At 36.5% G+C, this 23,181-nt stretch overlaps 2 protein-coding genes across 3 annotated transcripts; both read right to left on the bottom strand.

Moving 5' to 3' along the window:
- Positions 1-10,959: 10,959 nt before the first annotated feature.
- Positions 10,960-17,503, bottom strand: trim45 (tripartite motif containing 45). The gene is made up of 6 exons (XM_058788237.1): positions 16,852-17,503; positions 15,230-15,981; positions 13,625-13,754; positions 12,081-12,195; positions 11,842-11,968; positions 10,960-11,744 (listed from the first exon to the last, which is right to left on the bottom strand). Exons 1-6 carry the CDS (start codon positions 17,322-17,324, stop codon positions 11,593-11,595), a joined length of 1,749 nt encoding a protein of 582 aa, XP_058644220.1. The 5' UTR covers positions 17,325-17,503; the 3' UTR covers positions 10,960-11,592.
- A 575-nt stretch (positions 17,504-18,078) lies between these two features.
- vtcn1 (V-set domain containing T cell activation inhibitor 1) lies at positions 18,079-22,120 on the bottom strand. Of its 2 annotated transcripts, none has more exons than XM_058788238.1 (5): positions 21,727-22,120; positions 21,567-21,631; positions 21,123-21,482; positions 19,882-20,139; positions 18,079-19,604 (listed from the first exon to the last, which is right to left on the bottom strand). In XM_058788238.1, the coding sequence occupies exons 1-5, from the start codon at positions 21,756-21,758 to the stop codon at positions 19,477-19,479; spliced, it is 843 nt and encodes a 280-aa protein (XP_058644221.1). In that variant the 5' UTR covers positions 21,759-22,120; the 3' UTR covers positions 18,079-19,476. The 2 variants fall into 2 exon arrangements, with proteins under 2 accessions (XP_058644221.1, XP_058644222.1); XM_058788239.1 differs by having other exon boundaries at positions 21,192-21,482.
- Between the last annotated feature and the right edge of the window lie 1,061 nt (positions 22,121-23,181).

Genomic DNA, 23,181 nt, shown 5'->3' with positions numbered 1-23,181 from the left:
TACTGGGGTGTTAGGACCCACACAGACTGCAGGGTGAGCATCCCCTGCTGGCCTCACTAACACCTCTTCCAACAGCAACCTAGTTTTCCCAGGAGGTCTCCCATCCAGGTACTGACCAGGCTCAGCCCTGCTTAGCTTCCATGGGCAACCAGTCTTGGGCTGCAGGGTGATATGGCTGTGGAATGAACAAACAATCTTTAAAAAAAAAAATTAAAAAAAAGATATTAAACTTCGACGGAGGAAATGTGGGAATTAGGTTAAACTGAAACAAGGAATGTGGTGTATAATAGGGTTGTCACGATACCATAAAAATGTCTTACGATACTATACCAGCTTAATTTATAATTCAATTCTACAAAATGAATCAATTTAATAAATAAATAGATGTAAGTGAAAACAGACAATATTATTCTCTGAATACTTAATGTGAATGAATGACTGGCTATTGTTATCCATGAAATGATCTAAACAAAAGTCATCCTAGCACTGCACAGAAGCTGCATCAAGTGACATTTAGATGTGGCATTTATACATTTAGACTGTATTTATAATTGCATAAATAATGTTATGAGATTAATGTTTTAAATACTAAATTCTGAATATAGAAATATGTTGGAAAATAATGTAATATGCCTACTTTTAGACGGGAAACTTAAAAACGGCCAGCAGGTGGCAGAAGTTCAGAGTCATTCAAATGATTCTTTCAAAACGGCTGAATCTTTCAGGAGCGAATCAAATGACTGTTTTATGAATGGTTCAGTGAATCAGTGATTCTCCCAAGACAACGCGGATCTGGATTCGACCACAAACGAAACAAAAACGGCACTCTTGCTCGTGTCGTATTGCCTAAGTGTCAGGAGCATTTTTTGCTCGCATATCTTGAAATTTCCGAGTTAGCAGCATGTATATTAAAACATAACATTATAAATGAATTAAAAAAATATCGAATAGCTTCAGCGTCAGCGACTCTTTATAGTACAAAACCGCTGTCAATCAAAAGGAGACGCAGTCTTTCGACAGACCCTCCAATCATCACGCAGAAGCCCGGAGTCCAGGCACGCCCACTCCTCCATTCACCCCAGAGACGCTGAGCGTCCGGGGGCGGGACATAACCGCAGCATTTATCCAATGACCGTCTAGTTTCGAGGCACTGAAAAAAACTGTTCAAAGCAGCCCCATTGAAGTCAATGGACGCTAGGCTTCAACGGAGAAATGCACTGACGCTACGGGAGTGTCTGAGAAGGAAATCGAGTCAGCTGACCTGCTATATGTAGCTGATCCTGAACGAAGTTGTCTTCGAGATGAACGAACCGGGTGTGTCTCACTTGTCCTTAAAAGTGAAGCTGCTGGCTCTTTGATCGCCCCCTGGTGGCTGGCTGCAGTACAGGTCATAAACCTCGCCCTCTCCATATAAACGAATGGGACTTCAGTCAAAATAAAAAAAAATAATTACACTTCCAATATAATTTTCCGAAATATGGTTTTGTATTGCGGAGACGCGTCGTCCATCTTTTTTACAGTCTATGGTTCTAACGCATTTTTAGTCAATAAAATGTTAACACAAGAGTACATATTTGACAATTAATATTTTGACATTATAGGGGAAGCCGAGCTTCCCTTGCAGTCTTAAAGAAATCCCCACTGCTTTGTGGGGTTTGGTTCTTTTGCTGTTGTAAGATGTAAAAACCTTTGAAATAACTGAAATCATTTGGCGAAGTGATATATGGGCATGTAATGCGGTCAAGAGCTGACTGGAACTACTTTAGCCGTGTGTTTCCCTGAAAATAATTGCACACCAATCTGCGATCTCCTCTCTCTCTCTCTCTCTCTCTCTCTGAGTTTGTTTGTTTGTGCTTGTTTATGGGTCATTCTTCAATTGGGGTGGCAAATGAGAGGCAGAATTTGCAAAAATGCTTGTTTGTTTTCTAATAAAATATATTGCTGTGCACTTAAAATTAGTTTAATATGTTATATCCATTAAAATAGAAGCTTAAGAACATTTCGATTTTTAATTTAAAAAAAATAATAATTTTAATCAAACACTGGTGACACAACCGCTTATGTCTATGGTGTTACCAATAATTGATGTAACATTTTGCCAGGAAAGACAGTAACACCACAGACAAATCAGCCTAAATTCAGACTTTTCTCAAATGGAGGCTGCCATTATGATGATTTCAAGATCAGGGCATTCTGAAAAAATATTAATAAGTATGTATTTATCAAAATTTTTATTAAAATGTGTCAGATCTGCAAGTTATCAACATAACACCACAGACAATTTTAAGAAAATTACTAAGAAAGAATGTAGGCTACTCCCCATGCACCCCTCAGATCAGCCAGCACCTGCAGTGACCTTTACACACAGGAAGTAGTCCAAATAGAATTCTCCCTTTACTTAAAGAGGCGACATCCATTGTTGTAACACCACAGACATGAATTTGGGGGACACAATTTTTTTCTTAAATATAAGAAAATATGTATTTTTAAAAACAATTTAATAAAATTGTACATGTTAAATAAAATCTATATTCACAATATAACCACTTAATTTTTGTTAAAAATTTTATATTGTTGCAATTACATTCCATGATACCGCTCTGAGGTATGGCGGGAACATGCATATTTTGTTACAAATGCAATCTCTCAAACTCAATTAAATATGTATTTTAAAATAAAAATGTCACTATTAAAAGTGCGCAAATTGTGTTTAACCTAAAGAACACAAACATGCAAACATTTTATGATTTATTGGTGTTTAAAGTTTATTTAAACTGTTGTAAAATAGAGGGACACCACTTGAAGAATGACCCTTATGCTACATTGTGGGGACTCCACAAGGATAGTAAAACTTGACATTTTTTGAATATGTGGGGTCCCCACGAAGGGAAAAAAAAATATTAAAAATAGTAAATGATGTTTATCTGAAAGTGTAACAATGCAAACATGCTTTCTGTAAGGGGTAGATTTAGGGTTAGGGTTGGTTTAGGCAGGGGTCACCACACTCGGTCCTGGAGGGTCGGTGTCCTGCAGAGTTTAGCTTCAACTTGCCTCAACACACCTGCCTTGAAGTTCCAAGTATACCAAGCAAGACCTTGATTAGCTGGTTCAGGTGTTTTTGATTAGGGTTGGAGCTAGGGGTGTGCCATATCATATCGTCCACGATAATACCGGTATAAATGTTTACATGATAAAAAAAAAGTGTCATATCGCGATTCAATTACGTATTTACTAGGGATGCACCGAAATAAGCAAAAAGACCGAATAAATTGCACCGAACAAATGCTGGTTTCTGTATGATGATTAAAATCGCAAAATGGCCTTAAACAATTAAATACACTGCTGAACGTTATGTTTTCTAATACACGCATGAATTACATTCAAACAGCACTGCAGGAGCTTGAGACGCTGTCTCGTTAACCAGGGTTCAAAGTTCAAACCGCGAGGGAAATCTGCGCTGAAACTGTATTACTGATCAGTTGCTCAGTAACACTTTTATGAATTTTTACAAGGCATGTGACAATGTGATATGTGCATCTTCCCAAATTAGTAATGAGAATAATTTATAAATCTGCTGTTGTCAACAAAAAGAAGCACTGAGGACTTCCTGCGGGTTTCCGTCAAAATAAAAGCTCCATCAACATTCATAAATGTTAGTAGGCCTATTGTAATATTACTGTTGTTATGTTAAATAAAATTAAAAAGTAAGACAATAATAATGATAATAATTAGAACAGCTCTTTTAATACATTTATTATAACGTTCATACATAGTGTTCAAATTGGGATCTGTAATACTTTCTAATGTTTTAAAAGAATTGCCTTTCTGCTTTGCATTATTTGCAAGCCTGATTCAAGAAGGGGGTCTCAAAAATGGCCACAAAATATTATTTTACTAACTTATTAATTTTAAATTAAATTTGTTTGGTATAATGTCTGCTAGAATGTTCAGTGTTAAATAAGTATTTTTAAGTTGTTGTTTTGTATTAGTGTACAATATTTAAAAATAATAATTTATTCCATGTAGTGACCATTTCATTCATTTAACATTTAATATCGGAGGTTTCCAAGTTATTTGACATATTTGAACAATAGTTACTTTCCCTGTTAATTGGTTACTTTTATAATGATGTAACTCAGTTACTATTTGTGAGAAGTAACTAGTAACTATAACTAATTAATTTTTAAAGTAACTTGCCCAACACTGGTCACTACTATTGCACTATAATGATGCTTCTGCCACCTTATGACAATAGATTTACACTTCAAATTAGGTAGTCTGTCATGCTCATTGGAAAAGGATGCAAAATTGCCCTTCATTGTGTTGATGATGCTGCCTGCCAGCTACAATCACCAATAAAACGTTCCATATTTTTTTGCATATAGTCATAAATATCATTAATCGCAAATATTCTTGAAACATGTTTGATGTGTGTGGGTTTGTGTGCATTAATTAAAGCAGCACATATAGGTGACTAAACTGACATATGTGTGCATTAAACGGTTTTAACGAATACCTGCCAGCCAATCAGAATCGAGCATTCAGACAGACCACGGTATAAAATGCATGATATAGGTATTCTCTGGCCGTTGAGTGTAGGCCTACATCAGTTGTAGGATATTTGCTATTGTGGTGCATTATGGGACTGAACGTGTGCACCAGATAATATCCACTGTGGTTTCTGACACCACAACAAATGGCTGTTCCCTCAAACAGTGCACTATATAAGGGACTGATTTCTGAGAAAAGTCTCTGCACTGATGTGTAATGGAAGGTATAATGGCATCAGTCATGTACTGTATACTATACAGGTAAACAGAAGAGGGACATTGTGTATGGCAAATAAACCCACAGCCAAAAGTTAACAAATGCTGCAGATTTTCATCTCTCATTATGAAATGTGTTACAGTGTCTCTTTGTGGAACTTTATTACTATATTACCATACAAATGACTCGCTAAATGGGCTATGCAGTACATAAGCGTATTAATTATTAGTTTTTATAGTTGACTTATTTGCAAACATTTGGCCATAACCGCATCATAGTTCTGATCTTATGCAGTTAGTGAAAATGAATGCTCAGAATACTGCCTTAAAGGGATAGTTCACCCAAATATAAAAGTCATAATTTACTCACCTTCAGTTTGTTCCAAACCTATATGAGTTTTTTTGTTTCTTCTTCTTCTTTTTTCTGTTGAACACAGAAGAAGATACTCTGAAGAATGTGTGTAACTGTCACGTGTTCCTGTTTGTCCATATTTGGTTTAGTTCCTGTTCATATTATTAGTTAATCACCTTCAGTCTGTTAATTAATCATCTCATTTGCTCCTTTGGTTTGCCTGTCTTTATAAGCCTTCAGTTTCTAGGGTCGTTCATAGTGGTTGTGTTTTCCTTTATGGGATTATTAAAGACTCTGTTCGTTTGATTATCTGCCTCCTTTTTACTCCTTTGTACTACTCGCCTCGGCAACCCATGATAGTAACCAAACAGCTGAAGATCCCCATTGACCTCAATAGGAATTTTTTTTTTTTTTTTTTTTTTTCTCATACGGACGTCAATCAGGACCAGCATCTGTTTGGTTAACCACTTTCTTTTATGTTGAACAGAAGAAAATAATTCATACAGGTTTGGAACAACTTGAGGGAGTATAGGATGATGAAATTTCAGTTTTTGGGTGAACTATTCTAACAGAAACTGATAGTCATGAATTTGAAAACATCTTAAAACATGATTTACTATGATCAATGATTAATAATATAGATTAAGTATGCTGCACGTCCCCTTCATTATTCGTATTTTTTTTAACTCCCATCTCTTTAATTGTGCAAGCGAGCATCTCCGGCTCTGTTACTAAAAATATCTGAGGTGCCCAAAGGGGACTAAACGCTATGTTATGCAAGTTGTCCTGGAAACCACATTTCTCCTGGTGAATGAATTATTGACAAACTGCTAATGTTAACTAATCCAACTGAATAATTCAGTCGCAACACAGTCCCGCATTCAAAACTCTCTGGCACATGCGTTATTCTTCCCCTTCAGTGCTTTTGCAGGCACGATAAAGAAGCTTTTAGCCTGGGTTGTCAAGCTTTGTCACAACAATCTGGTCTCGGCTCTGAGACATGACATGTTGCTGACAGGTGAGGAAGAGTTCTCACCTTGCAAAGGATTGATGGGAGATTAGAGATCTGAGGCAGACTGTAGTCACATACTAATGGATATGGCAAAAGCACAGAGTGTATACATCAGACAGAGCAATTTACAAAAGGGCATGTGGAGGAAAAATAACAAAGAGAAAGAGAATATGCGTTAGACCTCAAGTGTGAATGATAAATGAAGTATAGATAAAGAGAAGAGCTCGTAGAGGTAAACACTGCCAAACAAGACAATGTGTTTAAGACAGAGAGATGACAAATGCAATGAAAAGAGGAAGCAGCTGAATGACTGAGTGCATCCAATATCAACAGATATGATAGCGAGCAGCTCTCGAGCCCATGAGGATTACGTAAAGCTGTTCACAGAAGAAGTGCACACCAAGGAATACGAGGTCTCTGGAAAACAGGCAACGAGTTTAGCGATGCACACCATTAGTGACGTCCTCTGGATGGCAAACAAGTAAGCACAAGTGTGTGTGTGTGTGTGTACATACATACACACAAACACACACACATATATATATATATATATATATATATATATACATATGCTTTATATTATGATCTGCACAAGCCAAATGATTTGATATAATGATACGCTTCTGCTGCTTCTCTTCATCAACTTTCTTCCATCCAAACCCCATTCCCAACAGCTATTTAGATTCTATCCAGGTCATGGCATCAGTGTATCAGACCCTTCCCCCTAAAGAGACTGTCATGTGATCTGTGGTGCGTGCTGTCAAACCCTATGAATTCAGATTAATTTACAGCTATTTTAGCCCTTTAGATTGCATATGTGGGTCACAAATGAGATTCTTTGAGATTTCTCTCTGAAATGCAAATTAGATATAACACTACTTTTATATACAGTAGTAATCAAAATATATTTTATTGATAACTTAGATGTGTGATTTTGCCAAGTAGGACATGTTTTTGGATCAGCACCCTAGACTTTTTTTCTACATTAGGAATAGAAGGAAAGGGGGGAAAAAAGAAAAACTTAAAAAAAAAAAAAAAAATGGAAACACATGCTTATATGAATAAATCATCAGTTCTATTATTCCTGAAGGTTAGGCTACACAAATATAAGCTGTTTTATGAATAGTACAAGGGCTAAGATTACGCAAAATCCATATATACACCATTTATATTTAGAAGAAAATATAGGTGAAAACTGATCTTTGTTCAGATATGTGACCCTGGACCACAAAACCAGTCATAAGGGTCAACAGATTTATATATCATCTAAATAAGCTTTCTATTGATGTATGGTTTGTTAGGATAGGACAATATTTGGCTGAGATACAACTATTTGAATATCTGGAATCTGAGGGTGCAAAAAATCTAAATATTGAGAAAATTGCCTTTAAAGTTGTCCAAATTAAGTTCTTAGCAATGCATATTACTTATAAAAAATTAAGTTTTTATTTAATATCCTAATGATTTTTGGTATAAAAGAAAAATAGATAATTTTCACTTTTATTGCTACAAATATACCTGTGCTACTTATGACTGGTTTTGTGGTCCAGGGTCACATATGTAAACTAGGGGTATTAACTAAAAAAAAAAAAAAAAGCCTTTCAATAAACAAAATAATTAACTATAAAAATAACAAAGGACATCTTAATAATGAAATAACTAGTAGATTATAATGAATAGATACATTTAAATGTGACCCTAGACCACAAAACCAGTCATAAGTCGCTGGGGTATATTTGTAGCAATAGCCAAAAATACATTGTATGGGTCAAAATTATACATTTTTATTTTATGCCAAAAATCATTAGTATATTAAGTACAGATCATGTTCCATGAAGATATTTTGTAAATTTCTTACCGTATAATATATCAAAACTTCATTTTTGATTAGTAATATGCATTGCTAATATGCATTTGGACAACTTTAAAGGCGATTTTCTCAATATTTAGATTTTTTTGCACCCTCAGATTCCAGATTTACAAATAGTTGTATTTCGGCCAAATATTGTCAGATCCTAACAAACCATACATCAATGGAAAGCTTATTTATTTGATGTATAAATCTCAATTTTGAAAAATTGACACTTAAGACTGGTTTTGTGGTCCGGGGTCACAAATATTAAATTGAACAGTTCTGATAAAAATTCAGTCAGTTGTTTGCAGGCTTAGAACTCCTTGTGTCCTTGACTGTGTGAGCTCAGAGATTTCAAAGAGAAAACTGAGGGTTCAAAGCATGTACGGTGTCCTTCTGAATGAGATTGACTGCTACTTTAATCCACTGCTTTGTATGTGCATGGCATAGTGGGAAAATATTAGAGGTCATTGTCTGACATCTTTCCTAGGATTAATCACAGGGTTTTTTTTTTTTGGTTTTTTTGCAAGTGCAGATAAATCTATAATGTTTACCCTTTATATAAATATATATATATTTTCTATTATAAATTTAAAAATTAGTTTTAAGGTCACATTGACGCTCGAAACGTTTTTATTCAGCAAGTTTTCTTTCAAGTAAACTACATGATGTAGAAACATTACAAGAATGACATAAGAAAAAATAATTGAATGGGTAACCCTGAGACGAAGTCTTTCCATATCTCTGGTGCACTTGTTAATATAGACACAGAGAGAGAGAGAGAGAGAGAGATGAAATTTAGCCACCAAGCAACGAAACTTCCGCACAAAGCACTGCTGCCATCTAGTGTTAGAAAGGGCAATCCAGTATGTTGATCCACAAAATGAAAATTTGCTGAAAATTTACTCACCCTCAGGCCATCCAGCACAATGACTTTTTTTCTTCAGAAGAGATTTAGAAAAATTTAGCATTACATCACTTGCTCACCAGTAGATCCTCTGCAGGGAATGGGTGCCGTCAGAGTGAGTCCAAACAGCCGATAAAAACATCACAATAATCCATAAGTAATCAACATGACTCCAGTCTGTCAATTATCTTTTGAAGTGAAAAACATTTATAAAAAAAACCCAAATCCATCATAAAGCGTTTTAATTTTAAACCATCATTTCTGATTTCTAAAAATCTGCTTAAGAAAAAAAGTAGCAAATACATCTATAAAGACTCACCATGAAATGATTAGTTATATGATAAGAACCAAACAATAACTGCATGAATTAAAATATATTACTCAAGCAAGGCAAACAACATGGTGGTGATACCCACATAAAAACATATATATTTTGATAGCATTTGTCATGGCTGTTTTATAGACCACACTACCTAGTATACACTATGCAAAACACATCACATTAACAATCAAAAATACAATCTTAAAAGTGGCAGTTTTGTAATACATGGAGAGGTAAATGTTTAATTTGTGGCACCAATACAGCATATACAGGTGCATCTCAATAAATTAGAATGTCATGGAAAAGTTCATTTATTTCAGTAATTCAACTCAAATTGTTAAACTCGCGCATTAAATAAATTCAGTGCACACAGACTTAAGTAGTTTAAGTCTTTGGTTCTTTTAATTGTGATGATTTGACTCACATTTAACAAAAACCCACCAATTCACTATCTCAACAAATTAGAATACTTCATAAGACCAATAAAAAAAAAAAAAAACATTTTTAGTGAATTGTTGGCCTTCTGGAAAGTATGTTAATTTACTGTACATGTACTCAATACTTGGTAGGGGCTCCTTTTGCTTTAATTACTGCCTCAATTCGGCGTGGCATGGAGGTGATCAGTTTGTAGCACTGCTGAGGTGGTATGGAAGCCCAGGTTGCTTTGATAGCGGACTTCAGGTCATCTGCATTGTTGGGTCTGGTGTCTCTCATCTTCCTCTTGACAATACCCCATAGATTCTCTATGGGGTTCAGATCAGGCGAGTTTGCTGGCCAATCAAGCACACCAACACTGTGGTCATTGAACCAGCTTTTGGTACCTTTGGCAGCGTGGGCAGGTGCCAAGTCCTGCTGGAAAATGAAATCAGCATCTCCATAAAGCTTGTCAGCAGAAGGAAGCATGAAGTGCTCTAAAATCTCCTGGTAGATGGCTGCGTTGACTGTGGACTTCAGAAAACACAGTGGACCAACACCAGCAGATGACATGGCAGCCCAAATCATCACTGACTGTGGAAACTTCACATTGGACTTCAAGCAACATGGATTCTGTTCCTCTCTACTCTTCCTTCAGACTCTGGGACCTTGATTTCCAAATGAAATGCAAAATTTACTTTCATCTGAAAAGAGGACTTTGGACCACTGAGCAACAGTCCAGTTCTTTTTCTCCACAGCCCAGGTAAGATGCTTCTGACGTTGTCTCTGGTTCAGAAGTGGCTTGGTAGCCCTTTTCCTGAAGACGTCTGAGCGTGGTGACTCTTGATGCACTGACTCCAGCTTCAGTCCACTCCTTGTGAAGCTTTCACAAGTGTTTGAATCAGCTTTGCTTGACAGTATTCTCAAGCTTGCGGTCATCCCTGTTGCTTGTGCACCTTTTCCTATCCAAATTCTTCCTTCCAGTCAACTTTGCATTTAATATGCTTTGATACAGCACTCTGTAAACAGCCACACCTTTCAGTAATGACCCTCTGTGACTTACTCTCTTTGTGGAGAGTTTGTCTTCTGGATCATTGCCAAGTCAGCAGTCTTCTCCATTATTGTGGTTTCAAAGAACAAGAGATCCCCGGAATTTATACTGTAGAGATGGTCATTAATTGAAACTCAAATGTAAATATTCTAATATTTTGAGATACTGATTTTTGACTTTCATGAGCTGTTTTTTTTTTAATGTTTTACTTTACATGCAATGAATCTAAAATAAATGAAAGTTTCACTTTTTGAAATAACTTACAAGAAAAAAACTTTTTCACAACATTCTAATTTATTGAGATGCACCTGTACAAAGACAAGATAAATGTAATGGATGCATACAATAACAACGAGTCTTTGGAGTCATGCACACATATAAAAACAGCATTATAATGACACATACCTCATTGCTCATATAGCTGGGTAATATCAAAGGAAACATGCTGATTATCATAAATAAAGATGAAACAAAACAGTGCTGCACACATTAACAAAATATTCACAGACATTACAGTATTTCTTCAACTCATGCTGATTATGATAAAATATGGAACAATATAATGCCACAGACATTAAAATTTTACAGTGATTAAAAATAACTAGTTCTAAATGTGTAAAAGAAAACAATAGTCAAATGTTTACAATACTGATAGTACTGAAGTATTAAGTGTTGGCACTTTGTACAATAGACAACACAATTTTAAATATACTTTGTGTATTGCAGTTTATCAGACTGCCATGATTCTGACTATTAACACTGCTGAAACAACAAAAAAGATTAATCACACAAATTAAGACTTAAAAACAATGTGATTTTTTTTATTTATTGTGAATTATATGTAGGCTGATTGAGAAGATTCAAGTATGTTTATGAGTTTATGGTTATGCTGATCAGATAGTGTATATTTGCTGTCTCAGAGCTCCACAGTCCTGAGGTGTCCACGAGGAGAAACGTTGCCCAGGTTATGTAGAACACACTCTGAGGACTCCACTACACTCCCACAACATGACCAGTGGGGCTTACCGGGGTGTCCTTTATGACCATGTCCACAACCCTGAAACCCTCCTGAGTGCACACACACACACACACACACACAGAAATTCATATTAGGTGAAAACATACTTTTTAAAATTAATTTAAACATTTTGGAGTAAACAAGTACCTGGCATTGTTCCTGTGCAGCCACAGCGTGCCTCTTTAGTGCCCCCACTGGAGCAGAAGGAACAACAATGGAATATGCCACGGTGACGTCTGAACTTCCTTTTCACATTTAGCACAAATGGTGAACCCTAGAAACCACCTATTGTTAGAGTATAATTCCCAGCATCACTGATATTCCTTTAAACTTACCAGTACAACAATACAATGGACACAGCTGTACTGGTTTAAATGAACACTTACCTGGACATGCTGGGCTTTAACACAGAGCCACACAGAGTAGAGACCTGCTTCAGAAGGGGTGTAGGACACAACATAGGAACCATCACCCTTATCCACCACAGCCGCCTCCACAGAGCTATAATGTGACAGACACACTCATGAAAAATCCCAGTCTGAATAATGTTAAAGGAGACCTATTATGCCCCTTTTTACAAGATGTAATATACAGTAGGTCTCAGGTGTCCCCAGAATGTGTATATGAAGTTTCAGCTCAAAATACCCCACATATCATTTATTACATAATTTTGAAAATGTGACTGTTTTCGTGCATGTCTCTTTAAATGCAAATGAGCTGCTGTTCCCCGTCCCCTTTTCTAGAATAGGGCTGTGCCTTTATAGCTCGTTCCTCAGATACTCTCCAAAAAGTCTTAGGTTAAACTTCTGATATACAGTTTTCTGAGCACACACATCCGAATGCGCACAGAAAGCGGCTGTCACAACACAGCACATGAGTAATAAACTAAGTTCTCTTTTGTGTCTTATTGCGCTTAAACTGTCAAATACACACAGGTTTATGTTAGAAACACACAAGCACAAACAGTCGGTTTTGTCTGTGAAGGTAAACAGCTGGAAAAGAAAATTCATGTTTATATAAGATCTGTGTGGCAGCCGTGCAATATACAGTAAATAAATTAATAAATCCACTGCTCTCGTCTCCTGTCTCCTTCTGTCAGTGCATCCAAAGACTGCAGAGCTTGCAGAGAAAGGCAAGCGCAAACAGTGTATGCTCTTCTGTGTCAGCTGCACCACATGGATATGTTGTTTTCGCTCAAATCAAAGTGTACGTGCAATGTAGAAAACGTATCCGTGTGGCGCAGCTGACATAGAAGAGCATACGCTGTTTGCTTTCAGTGGATATTCTCCAAAATGGCTCTAGGGTGACGTGGAGGAGAAGAATTTGAATAAAGTGTTTTTTGTTTTTTTTTGCACACAAAAAGTATTCTCATAGCTTTGTAAAATTACCCCTGATGTCACATGGATTATTTTACTGATCTCCTTGCTACGTTTCTGGACCTTGATCTCGTAAGGACCCTTGCTGTCTATGGAGGGTCTGAGAGCTCTCGGATTCCATCAAAAATATCTTAATTTGTGTTCCAAAGATGAACGGAGGTCTTTCGAGTTTGGAACAACATGAGGGTGAGTAATTAATGACAGAATTTTCATTTTTGGGTGAACTGTCCCTTTAAGTTTATTAGTTTATTAATACTGTGCAATCCAAACAGATAAAAATTTTATTTGCAATTAAAATACATAAATCTTACATTCAGGCCTAAATAATAACATTTTAAAAGGCCTAAAATATTTATATATTCACTCATGAATAATAGAACCTCAGAATAAAAAAAAATAAATAGAAAAAATTCATTTGATAAAATGACATGTGCATTAATAGTTCAGGAGGAATCTGTAATTAGAAAGTGATGTTTTGCTAATGCTTCAACCGTGTAAATCTTTTAGTGACTTTATTAAAATGTGGTGGTCTTAATTTTCCCATGTATACTCACCAGCCCTTCCTCTCCTTGTGCACTATGCTGACCAGCACAGGGTCTCCACCTCGGCCCATCTGCTCTCCGGAGGAGTCCCTGCAAACCAGAGTGAACTCTTCCCTCTGGCCTTCACGACCTCGTTCCACGCCTGTGAGTTATTCAAGGACAGACACATATGAGTGACACAGGCTATGTAGCGGAAGTAGCGACAGATCTTTTCTTTTGACTTGTGACATGCATCCAAGTGAAACGGATTATCAAAAAAGAAAAAATATAGGACGAGGACTTGGTGCTACTCATCAGTTGCTGATTGATTTGAGACATATCTGAATGTGAGCTTGCAGTTGATTGTAATAAAGGGACGGATTAATGCAGAATAAATGAGTGGAGAAGTCCAGCATACATCACCAGAGAGAAGTTTGTTGTTTCACAGGAAGAACACATTCAGAGTTACGACATTTGTACTGTAAAGGAGTAAACAGATCTAATGAAATCCAATCATCTAATCTGAACCACATTGTCTTTTGTTCACATTAAAAGCTCTTACAAAACAGTTTGTTGTTTTCTGTGACTGTGGGAACCCTGACAAGTATGGTCAACCTGCACACCACAGGCAAACAGCAGTGTATTCTCCTCCTGCGGTGAACCTACTTGTGGCATGCTGGGACAGAGCTGGATAAGTGTCTCTTTTACAATCATACTCTAGGAGCACCAGCACATAAAAAGGTTGGGTTGTCATGGTAGCCAGGAATGTTGTCTGCTTTTTATACCAATCTCATGCCCCGGGCCTTTTGGTGTGCGCACTTGTATGTCTGCTAAAGCGGATATAAGGTCTCACTTTCAGACTGAAGATCATATCACATACACACACACACACACACACACACACACACACAATCAGAATACAGAAATCTACAAATACACAATTTCATTTGAGCTGTACTGTTTCTGAGGAATGTGCACTAAACTGTCATGTGTTTGACAAACACAGTTTAAAATTCCACAGTAAAGTCACCAAACCAAAACAACTGGCAGTTTTACTTGAAGATTTGACTTTAAAGGAAGCAGTTCAACAAAATAACAATTATGTCATCATTTACTGACCTTTATTTAATTTCAAACCTGTTTGATGCTCTTCTATAGAGCTTAAAACATGAATTTCTTTTTCTTTCTTTTTTTTGAATTTTGAAAGAATATTCTCTTATTTAATATACTGAAATTGAACAGGGAAAGCTCCAAAATGATCCAAAAATTAAATCTGCTAAAAGCTTTGTGTTGTGAGTAAAGTAGCCAAATTAGATTTTTAAATATGTTTTTCTAAAGATCTTTTTGATGAATAAATTAATCCAGTTCAGAGAGCAGAGTGAAACATTTGTTTATAAATCGGACTGATCCATTTAAACATACAATCGAAGTGGTTACATTTAACTTACAGTATGTGCATCACACTTGTCTTGTCTTTTTTTTTTTTTTTTTTTTACTTTAATGCTTGTGTGTCATTTTTGAAGCTTGAAAGTGTCAAATTCCATACATTGTATGGAATTAATGATTGCATTTTCATGTTCAGGTATGGTTCTAAATTGATTTTGAAAAAAGGACCACCATGGTCTACCCTACTCTCACCTTCTCCCTGGATCGTGCACTTGCTGGGATCCACAGTCTTGGCATGTATGACTCCCACCACAGGAAATCCCTGCACCTCTCCAGCAGTCTCTTGAGGAAGGAAACAAATGCTGCTGGCATTATCATGGGCGACCGTTGTTGGGTGCGGGTCGAATCCTGACTCCACAAGGTTCATCAGTCTCCTCATAGTAACTCCTTTGGCACTGAGGATTTCAGCATCAGAACCACGCGTGAGCAGGCGTTCTGCGAAGTCCACCCCACCGCGGACGTCAGACAAGGCCTGCTGCAGCTGAGCCTTCTGCAGATGGAGTTGGTTCCTGCGCTGCAACCTTAAGTCCTCCAGTGACCGCAGCAGTGAACAGCAATGTGCCTCCACCGCGCTGGCATAGCTCCGAGCAAAGGCCCGGATCTCACCTGCCAATGTGTCAGCCCGTGCCTGCAGCGCCTCTTGGGATGTGTCCACGCGTCTCAAAGACTCCTCTAGACGGCCAAGACGAGGCCTTAAGCTCCTGACGACCAGATCCCTGATGCGATCGCCATGATGGCTGATGACTTCATGGGCGGAGCTGCAGTGGTGGTCGCGGTGAAAGGTGGCCGCACACTCCAGGCACACGGTGAGGTCACACGGCTCACAGAAGAGCCGTAACTCCTGTCCAGGATGCAGCGAGCACAGGACGGGTCTAGTGAGACGACCCTGAGACTTCAGCTCCTGTAGGCTTTGGATAGAGTGAGAGGAGGTCCTCTTCTGTCTCCTGCAGGGAAGATTACAAGAGTTTTGACATTACGTATTACAGGAAATATGGTGCGTTCAAGTTATGTCACAAAGATGGTATTTATGAGCTGAACACACATAAATGCCACCACAAAGTGGTATTTTGAGTGCGACTCACTTCTTTGAGCCCTGAGTTTAAGTTAAGGGTGAGTCTGTGAAAAAACAGTCTCTGAAATCTCATACTTTCTGAGTAGTTACTGCTTTTGAATAAATTTGTTCTATATAGTATGAATGTATAGCTTGAGTGTAATCTGGTCATATTTAATTTGTCATGTGAGCTATGCAATATTGTTACTCCTTTCCAGTGGCCTCATGGGACAGTAAAGTGTCCACTGAATGTGTACTTTAGAATCTCACTGGAAGTAGTAGGTCATTCAGGTGTTTTCGCCTACTGTTATCATGCAAATATTGTGAATTCTGACATAATTCTCCTTTTTTTTCACCTACTGTGTAGTAGGAAAATATGCATATTCAGATGCAGCCGTTGTGTATTTTTGTTTTATTTATAAAACGTTCTTTGTAAATTGTGGAATATTTACTATTATCCTTTGTTGCAGTAGATGGACTTGTCATGGATGGAAAAGTCACTTTTGAAAGAAAATATTAATATTTAATATTCTTTTTGGAATACCAGAAATAAGTACTTTTTAGTTCCCAAAATTCTTCAAAATATATTCTCATACAAATCATACTAGTTTAAAAAAAACAACATGTGGGTGAAAAAATGACAGAATTTCTGGTTAAACTATCGCTTTAACTTCTCCATTTCTGTTAAAGGAGTAAAGTCATGCATCGCTTATGTGGATTAATAAATTACTTCTTTACTTTTCATGTTAATTACAAAACTGACCTGTGGGCCTGACTGCAGAAGTCGCAGAGATTGACACAGCACACCTCGCAGCGCTTCCCCGCGTCACTGTCGCTGCACAAGTCGCACAAAACCCTGCAGTCCACCAGCAGCGTCTCCGCGAAAACCTCGTCCAGCGCAAGATGGTCAGTGGTCAGCCCATCCACACCAGATGGAGGCAGATCCACCTCTGAATCGCACTCAGGACACAGGATTGTTGAGCCAGAGTTGCGCCGGTGCGTGTCATCCTCTGGCGAGCGTCGTTCCCCGTTCACGCGACGCTCAGAGACCGGCTCGCGCTGGCGAATGCAGTCCGCGCAGAACGTGTGCAAGCAGGGCAGGATTTTAGGTTCTCGATACATCCGACTGCAAACACCACAGACCGCCTTGGACTTCTTCCCAGTGTCCCCATTTCTTTTACTCAAGACTGCTTCTAGCTTTTCTTCATGAAATAATCGCTCTTTGCAAAGTGACATTGTAGTTGTTGTTTTTCTATTTTACTATAACGCGGGTTTAGACAAAAACTCTACTATAAAATGGCTAATAGTCTTTGGTAAATCTTGTCATTTACTAAAAAAGCAACTCTCACCAAACTTGTGAGAGAGTTCACTTTTTCGCTCATGTTATTTGAGAACGTGTCTCTCCGTCCAATCATATTACGCGTACACGTTTTGAGGGGTGGCCTGAAATCCGACCCTGTCCCAGCCTGCAAAAAGAGGAACCTGCGCCTGTAAAACACGCGTGGGAATATGGGTGTCCCCATCTGCTGGCTAGACAGATCAAGATACAAGACACAAGATCAAACACCAGGTCAAAGATTGCTAATATGCAGCTCGTGCATTATTTCCTACCAATTCCCTTTACAAATACAGTTTCAGTTCTATATGGAATAAACCAGGAGACTCTAGCCTAGGCTGTAAGTTGATGCACAATGTAAAACATGCCTCTGTTTTTGGAAGTAGCTTTGACAATATCATTGTATTGACGGCTATTAAATAGCTGATCTTTTGTTATCAGTAATACTTTAAAATAAGGTCCATCGTTTACATAAATTAGCCTAATGCATTAACTAACACCAACAATATTCAACACATTTGTTATATTTATTCATCTTTGTTAACGTTGGGTTAATTAACTCAGGTCTATTGTATAATATTATCAGATAAAACTATTGATTTGAATAATGTACTGATTTGAATAATGTAGTAATATTTACTGATTAAATATTGAAATGAACATTCATTTGTGTAAAAAGTGTAAATGGAAATTCAACTTGTTGACATAAGAACTCAATATTTATTGGTACTGCAAACATTTTACATGAACAGTTTTAGATAATAGCATGTGAAACATAGTCTATGATATCATATGTTTCAAGAGCAGCTGATAAATTAATAACAAAAGTTTCATATGGATTCAATTTATACAATTCACACTTTTTAAGTTGAATTTATGTCCATTACATCTAGGTTTCTACATAAGCAGATGGTGTGATACATATACATGTATGTATGTATATCCTCCCTAGAACTCTCCAAAAAAAGCTTGTGAATTTAGTATTTTTTCATGTCATTACATTGTTTAGAGCATAAGAAAAAAATGCAAAAATAACATTTTTGAAAAATTATATTTTATTCATATTTTATTCTATGTCATCTGTAGAGGACACTAGGACTAAGTTTTTCTAAAAAATAAAATAAAATGGCATGAATAGACATCAAAAAGGCAAAAATAATGTGATTTAAATTTTTTATTTTTTTTTAATCACCAATCAATTTTTAGGTTTCAGGATTTTTTTATACTAAACTTTGTTTAAGGATGATTCTCAACTATGTTATAAAATATATAACAAAATGATTTGATATACCATTTTGTTTTATGCAATATGTGTGTAAAAATGTCCATAATCTGGTTTTCCCATTAAACACAGTGTATCTATACACTGTATCTAATTTGCATATTAATGTGTTGCTGTTGGGACAGCATGTTGAAAAAAGAATTGTCATAATGGGAGTAATAATTGGCCAGATTTTCATAATAATATCTAATATTTCATAAGAAAATGTATATATAATTTATTTTCCTATTCAGTTGTTATGTCTGTTATGTGTTCAGTTAAAATGCATAATAAACATGCTTTTAGTCCTGGTGTCCTCTACAGTGGACATATTTGAAATTGAAAACCCATAACATTTTCCTGAGATGTTGCTTTATGAAAAACAATTTGAAAATTATTCAGATTTAAATGACAAAGATGAACCATACCTGACAAAATATAATCATAAGGATGTTAAATTTTTCACTAAATTAAATTTAGCCATCTTTAAAGACCTAGGAGAGGGAGCGGTCATGGTGAAACTTCCAAACATTAGTATCTCTAAAAAGCCCTGAAGGTGCTCTGTAAATTTACTAAAATAGAATGTATACCACAGAGGCAAAAACTCATATGTTGGACTATGTCATTATAGTCAAACAAGACTGGTTCAAGAAAACCATGATTGGCTTGACCATCACCAACCATTGGAGGAAGTTTTTTATATTCAATATAATATTTGGAATAATATTCTTGTTTTAATTTAAAAAAATCCTTTTTGCTTTAACAATTTCTGGCTAGAAGTACAGATTTTTTTAAACTGGATACAGCGTCTGCTGAATTGCAGAAAGAATAAGGATGACTGAGAGCAGAATTTGTAAGGATGGCACTTTTGTAGATGCAGCATTGAATATGAAGTATGTCCTCTCCGTCACACTGTTTCCTGAGGATAATCATAAAGAAAAGCAACATTTACTTTATAACAGAAGCATAGTGTTTTTATGTTGCATTTGTAACTCATTATTTGCTCTACATAGCCTACTGCATGTGTCATACTATTTAATGTGTCACATCCAGTTTGTTTGTCCACAGTGTCCAAGTTGTCATTAAATTTGTTTTAACAAATTTGATTTGATATGCAATGCTCTGAGCAAATGTTATGATTATGGGTGAGTCCTGCTTTATCTTTACACTTTTTTCTGTCAACATCACAATTTTACCTGTCACAGTTGCCTCTGAGATAGCTTTCACAAGACTGTTCTGGATAAGACAGGTGTAGGTGTCATCTTCCTTTACTGGGTCTTCGAGGACACTAGCAATTCGCACAATTCCTGCAGTGTTGTTGATAAACTGGGTGCTGCTGTTTAGAAGCTGTCCACTCTGACTCAACCAGCTAACCTCTGGTTGGGGAAACCATTTATGAGCCTGAGCAAATAGAGACCCATCTTTCCGTTGAGTAAATGTGGGAGCGGAGAATGCTGCAAACAACACATAGATTTGAGTGAAAAGCAAAATTCGATATGAGCAGATATACAGTACACTAAAATATATGTGTTAAATATCATTTTAATTATGTACGTATGTGTGTGTGTATATACATACACACACACACACACACACACATATATATATATATATATATATATATATATATATATATATACACACTACACACCCACACACCCACAAAGTACACTATGGATTCAGTTAAATAATATTGATCTAATAATCATTAATAATTATTTAAATAATATTTTATTTATTTTAATAATATAAATTACTTTTTGCTCTGCCAATGAAAAGCCAAAGCAGTAATAAACTTCATGGATCATTGAGCAATTCACAATAGTTCCATGTGTTTCATTCCTAAATGAATCAATGATTCAGTGACTCACTCATAAACATTAGTTCCAGAATGAATCAGGGTTTTGAATCAATCGTTTGAGGGAATGATTCAGTGAATCATTTGCACAGACAGTGACTGAGTCCGAAATCACATACTCCCTAAGTACATACTTCTTTTGAATAGGTAATTACTTAATGACCATTGAAAAGTATGTTCTATTGTACTACATTTGTCATGATTTCCTTCTCAGTCACTTCACTGTAATTCACAAATATTCTCCCGTGGCCTCATGTGATAGTAAACAGAATCTAGCCAGAAGTAGTGCGTCATCCAGGGACTTTTTGTCTACTGTTTTATGAACATTATGAATTCGGACATACTGTTCACATGCTGTTTTTCACCCACTATATAGAAGGGAAGTATGCCATTTCAGATGTAGTTCCTGAATGAATCAGGGTTTTGAATGAATCATTTGAGTGAAAGTTTCACTGACTTACTCATAAAAACAGTCATTTGTCGCCACCTACTGGCGTATCTGAAGTATAAAGCAGAACTACATTCTCTGGTTTTAAACATTAATTTACTTTGAAATAAATGATTAAAAAATGTATTTACCAGCCACTCTAAGGTTAACATTGGTAGTCCCTGAGACTTTTGGTGCATTGACAGAGCAGCGATACACACCCTCATCCTCCAGCTTCACATTTCTCAGCAGTAGGGAAGCATTGCCCACTGATATTGCATCGGAGAACACTTGAGCCCTGTTTTTGAACTGTGTGTTCTGCCCCTGAAGCTGGGCTGCTTTGTTTTTGTATTCATAGACCACCCCACTGACAGAGTCTTTCAGCCAAGTAATTGACACATCACTGAACTGCTCATTGCCACTGTTGCTAAGGAACCTGCAATCCAGGACCACATCCTCAGCAAGGTTCCCCACAGTAGAGGGACTTCTGCTTTCAACGGTACCTTGGGACACTTGGAAACAAACATGCACACAACCTTTTAATTTATATACATCAAAAGTCCAAATGCACTTTTAGAACAGAATGTTTTACTAACCTGAAAATGCAATAGCCAGAATGAAAATGATGAGTCCTGAAATGACTACTATGAGAAAAATCATACTGCAAAAGACAAATTTGATGAACATTCAATACTGACTTATTATACATAGGCTACTGTAATTTTCAGCCTGAAATGGCTTGAAAAAGGCTTTTACCTTCCAAAGATTATTTGTCCTATTGAAGCCATTCTGGTGACCTGTTCCTACATTTAAGCAGAGTCTGTGATGAATCGATGTACCACTCTGCTCAGCATCTCTGTAGACGGCATAATAAATCAACAGGCTAAGACGGATGAACGCTTTCTAATCCCCTCAGACTAGTTTCAAACTTTACTTCCAGCGAAGAAGGAGAGCAGCACCTCCTCCCTGTGTCAATATTACCTCTCAGAGGTGTGTTCTCACACACAGCTTGACAGAATTAACCATTTCACCTAAATAATAAATTGGGAGTGTGCTCATAACACTAAACCCAAATGAGTTTCTTTCTTCTGCTATACACACAAACGAAGATATTTTGAAGAATTCTGGTAACCAAAAAGTTGATGGCCATCAATTGTTTGGTTAGCTACGTTTCTTCAGAATACCTTCTAATACAGGTTTGGAACAACACGAGAGGGAGCAAATAAAGACAATATATAAATTTTTGGATGAACTATCCCTTTAAGGAAAAAATATGTACAGAAGCCTGTAATTTTATGCACAACTTAATGCTTAAAAGGTTTGAAACTTTTTTAATTTGCACCTTAAAACATTCTGTTCATGTGTAGATGCTAAAAGTTATACAATTTTATTTGCCTTGTACAATACAATACACATTTCTTTCTAGTTTGACTAGAGCTATGTGTCAAGTTTTTAGTGGGACACTAAATTTGATAATGGGTTTGGTCATTATGGTTGTATTGTGAAATTGGTGTATGATTCTGAGAAATCATATACCAACTGAAAAATGCATGGTGGCACAGTAATGTATGTGGGAAAAACATATTTTGCAATTGTGGACTTGGACGCAGACATCAGGTGACTTTTAGTTGTCTTACTTCACTTTTCACAAAAATGTAACAGCCTGAACCTTATGCTGGCACATGCAACATGCAATCAATCCTGATTTTAATCAATAACAGATAGTATTTTAAAGATTAATGGAGATTGTGTCAGTGGATTCAATTAGCATAGTGATATTCTGTGGAGAAAACGAAAGTAGCACTGTATACAATAATAATAATAATAATAAAAAAATTATAGAAGGATTTATAAAGCTATGAATGCAAAGGACCATGAAGTGATTTGTTTCAGAGAAATAGCATGAGATCCTGATTTTACACTGCGTCCTATACCCAATAATGTTAATGGGGGGGGGGCATTTTTTTGTAAAATGTACAATGAAGAAGAGATATATTTAATGGATGTACACTGTAAAAATGATTTTTTAAGTTGTATATAAAGCAACAATTATTGGAGTAGGTTTTAAAAGAACATACTATTTCAGTCTTTCTTCAAAATTTGATATTTCATTCAATGTGTTATTTGCCATTTCTTCGTAACTGTTTGTCAAATGTACAAACGATTTCTGTGTGAAAATTGCTTGAAAGTAAACCTTAACCTTTTTTTTTT

This window comes from Onychostoma macrolepis, chromosome 09, assembly GCF_012432095.1.
Source record: "Onychostoma macrolepis isolate SWU-2019 chromosome 09, ASM1243209v1, whole genome shotgun sequence".
Classification (NCBI taxonomy): domain Eukaryota; kingdom Metazoa; phylum Chordata; class Actinopteri; order Cypriniformes; family Cyprinidae; genus Onychostoma; species Onychostoma macrolepis.
Note: the sequence above shows the minus strand (reverse complement) of the source record. Positions and strands in the feature narration are given on the sequence as shown.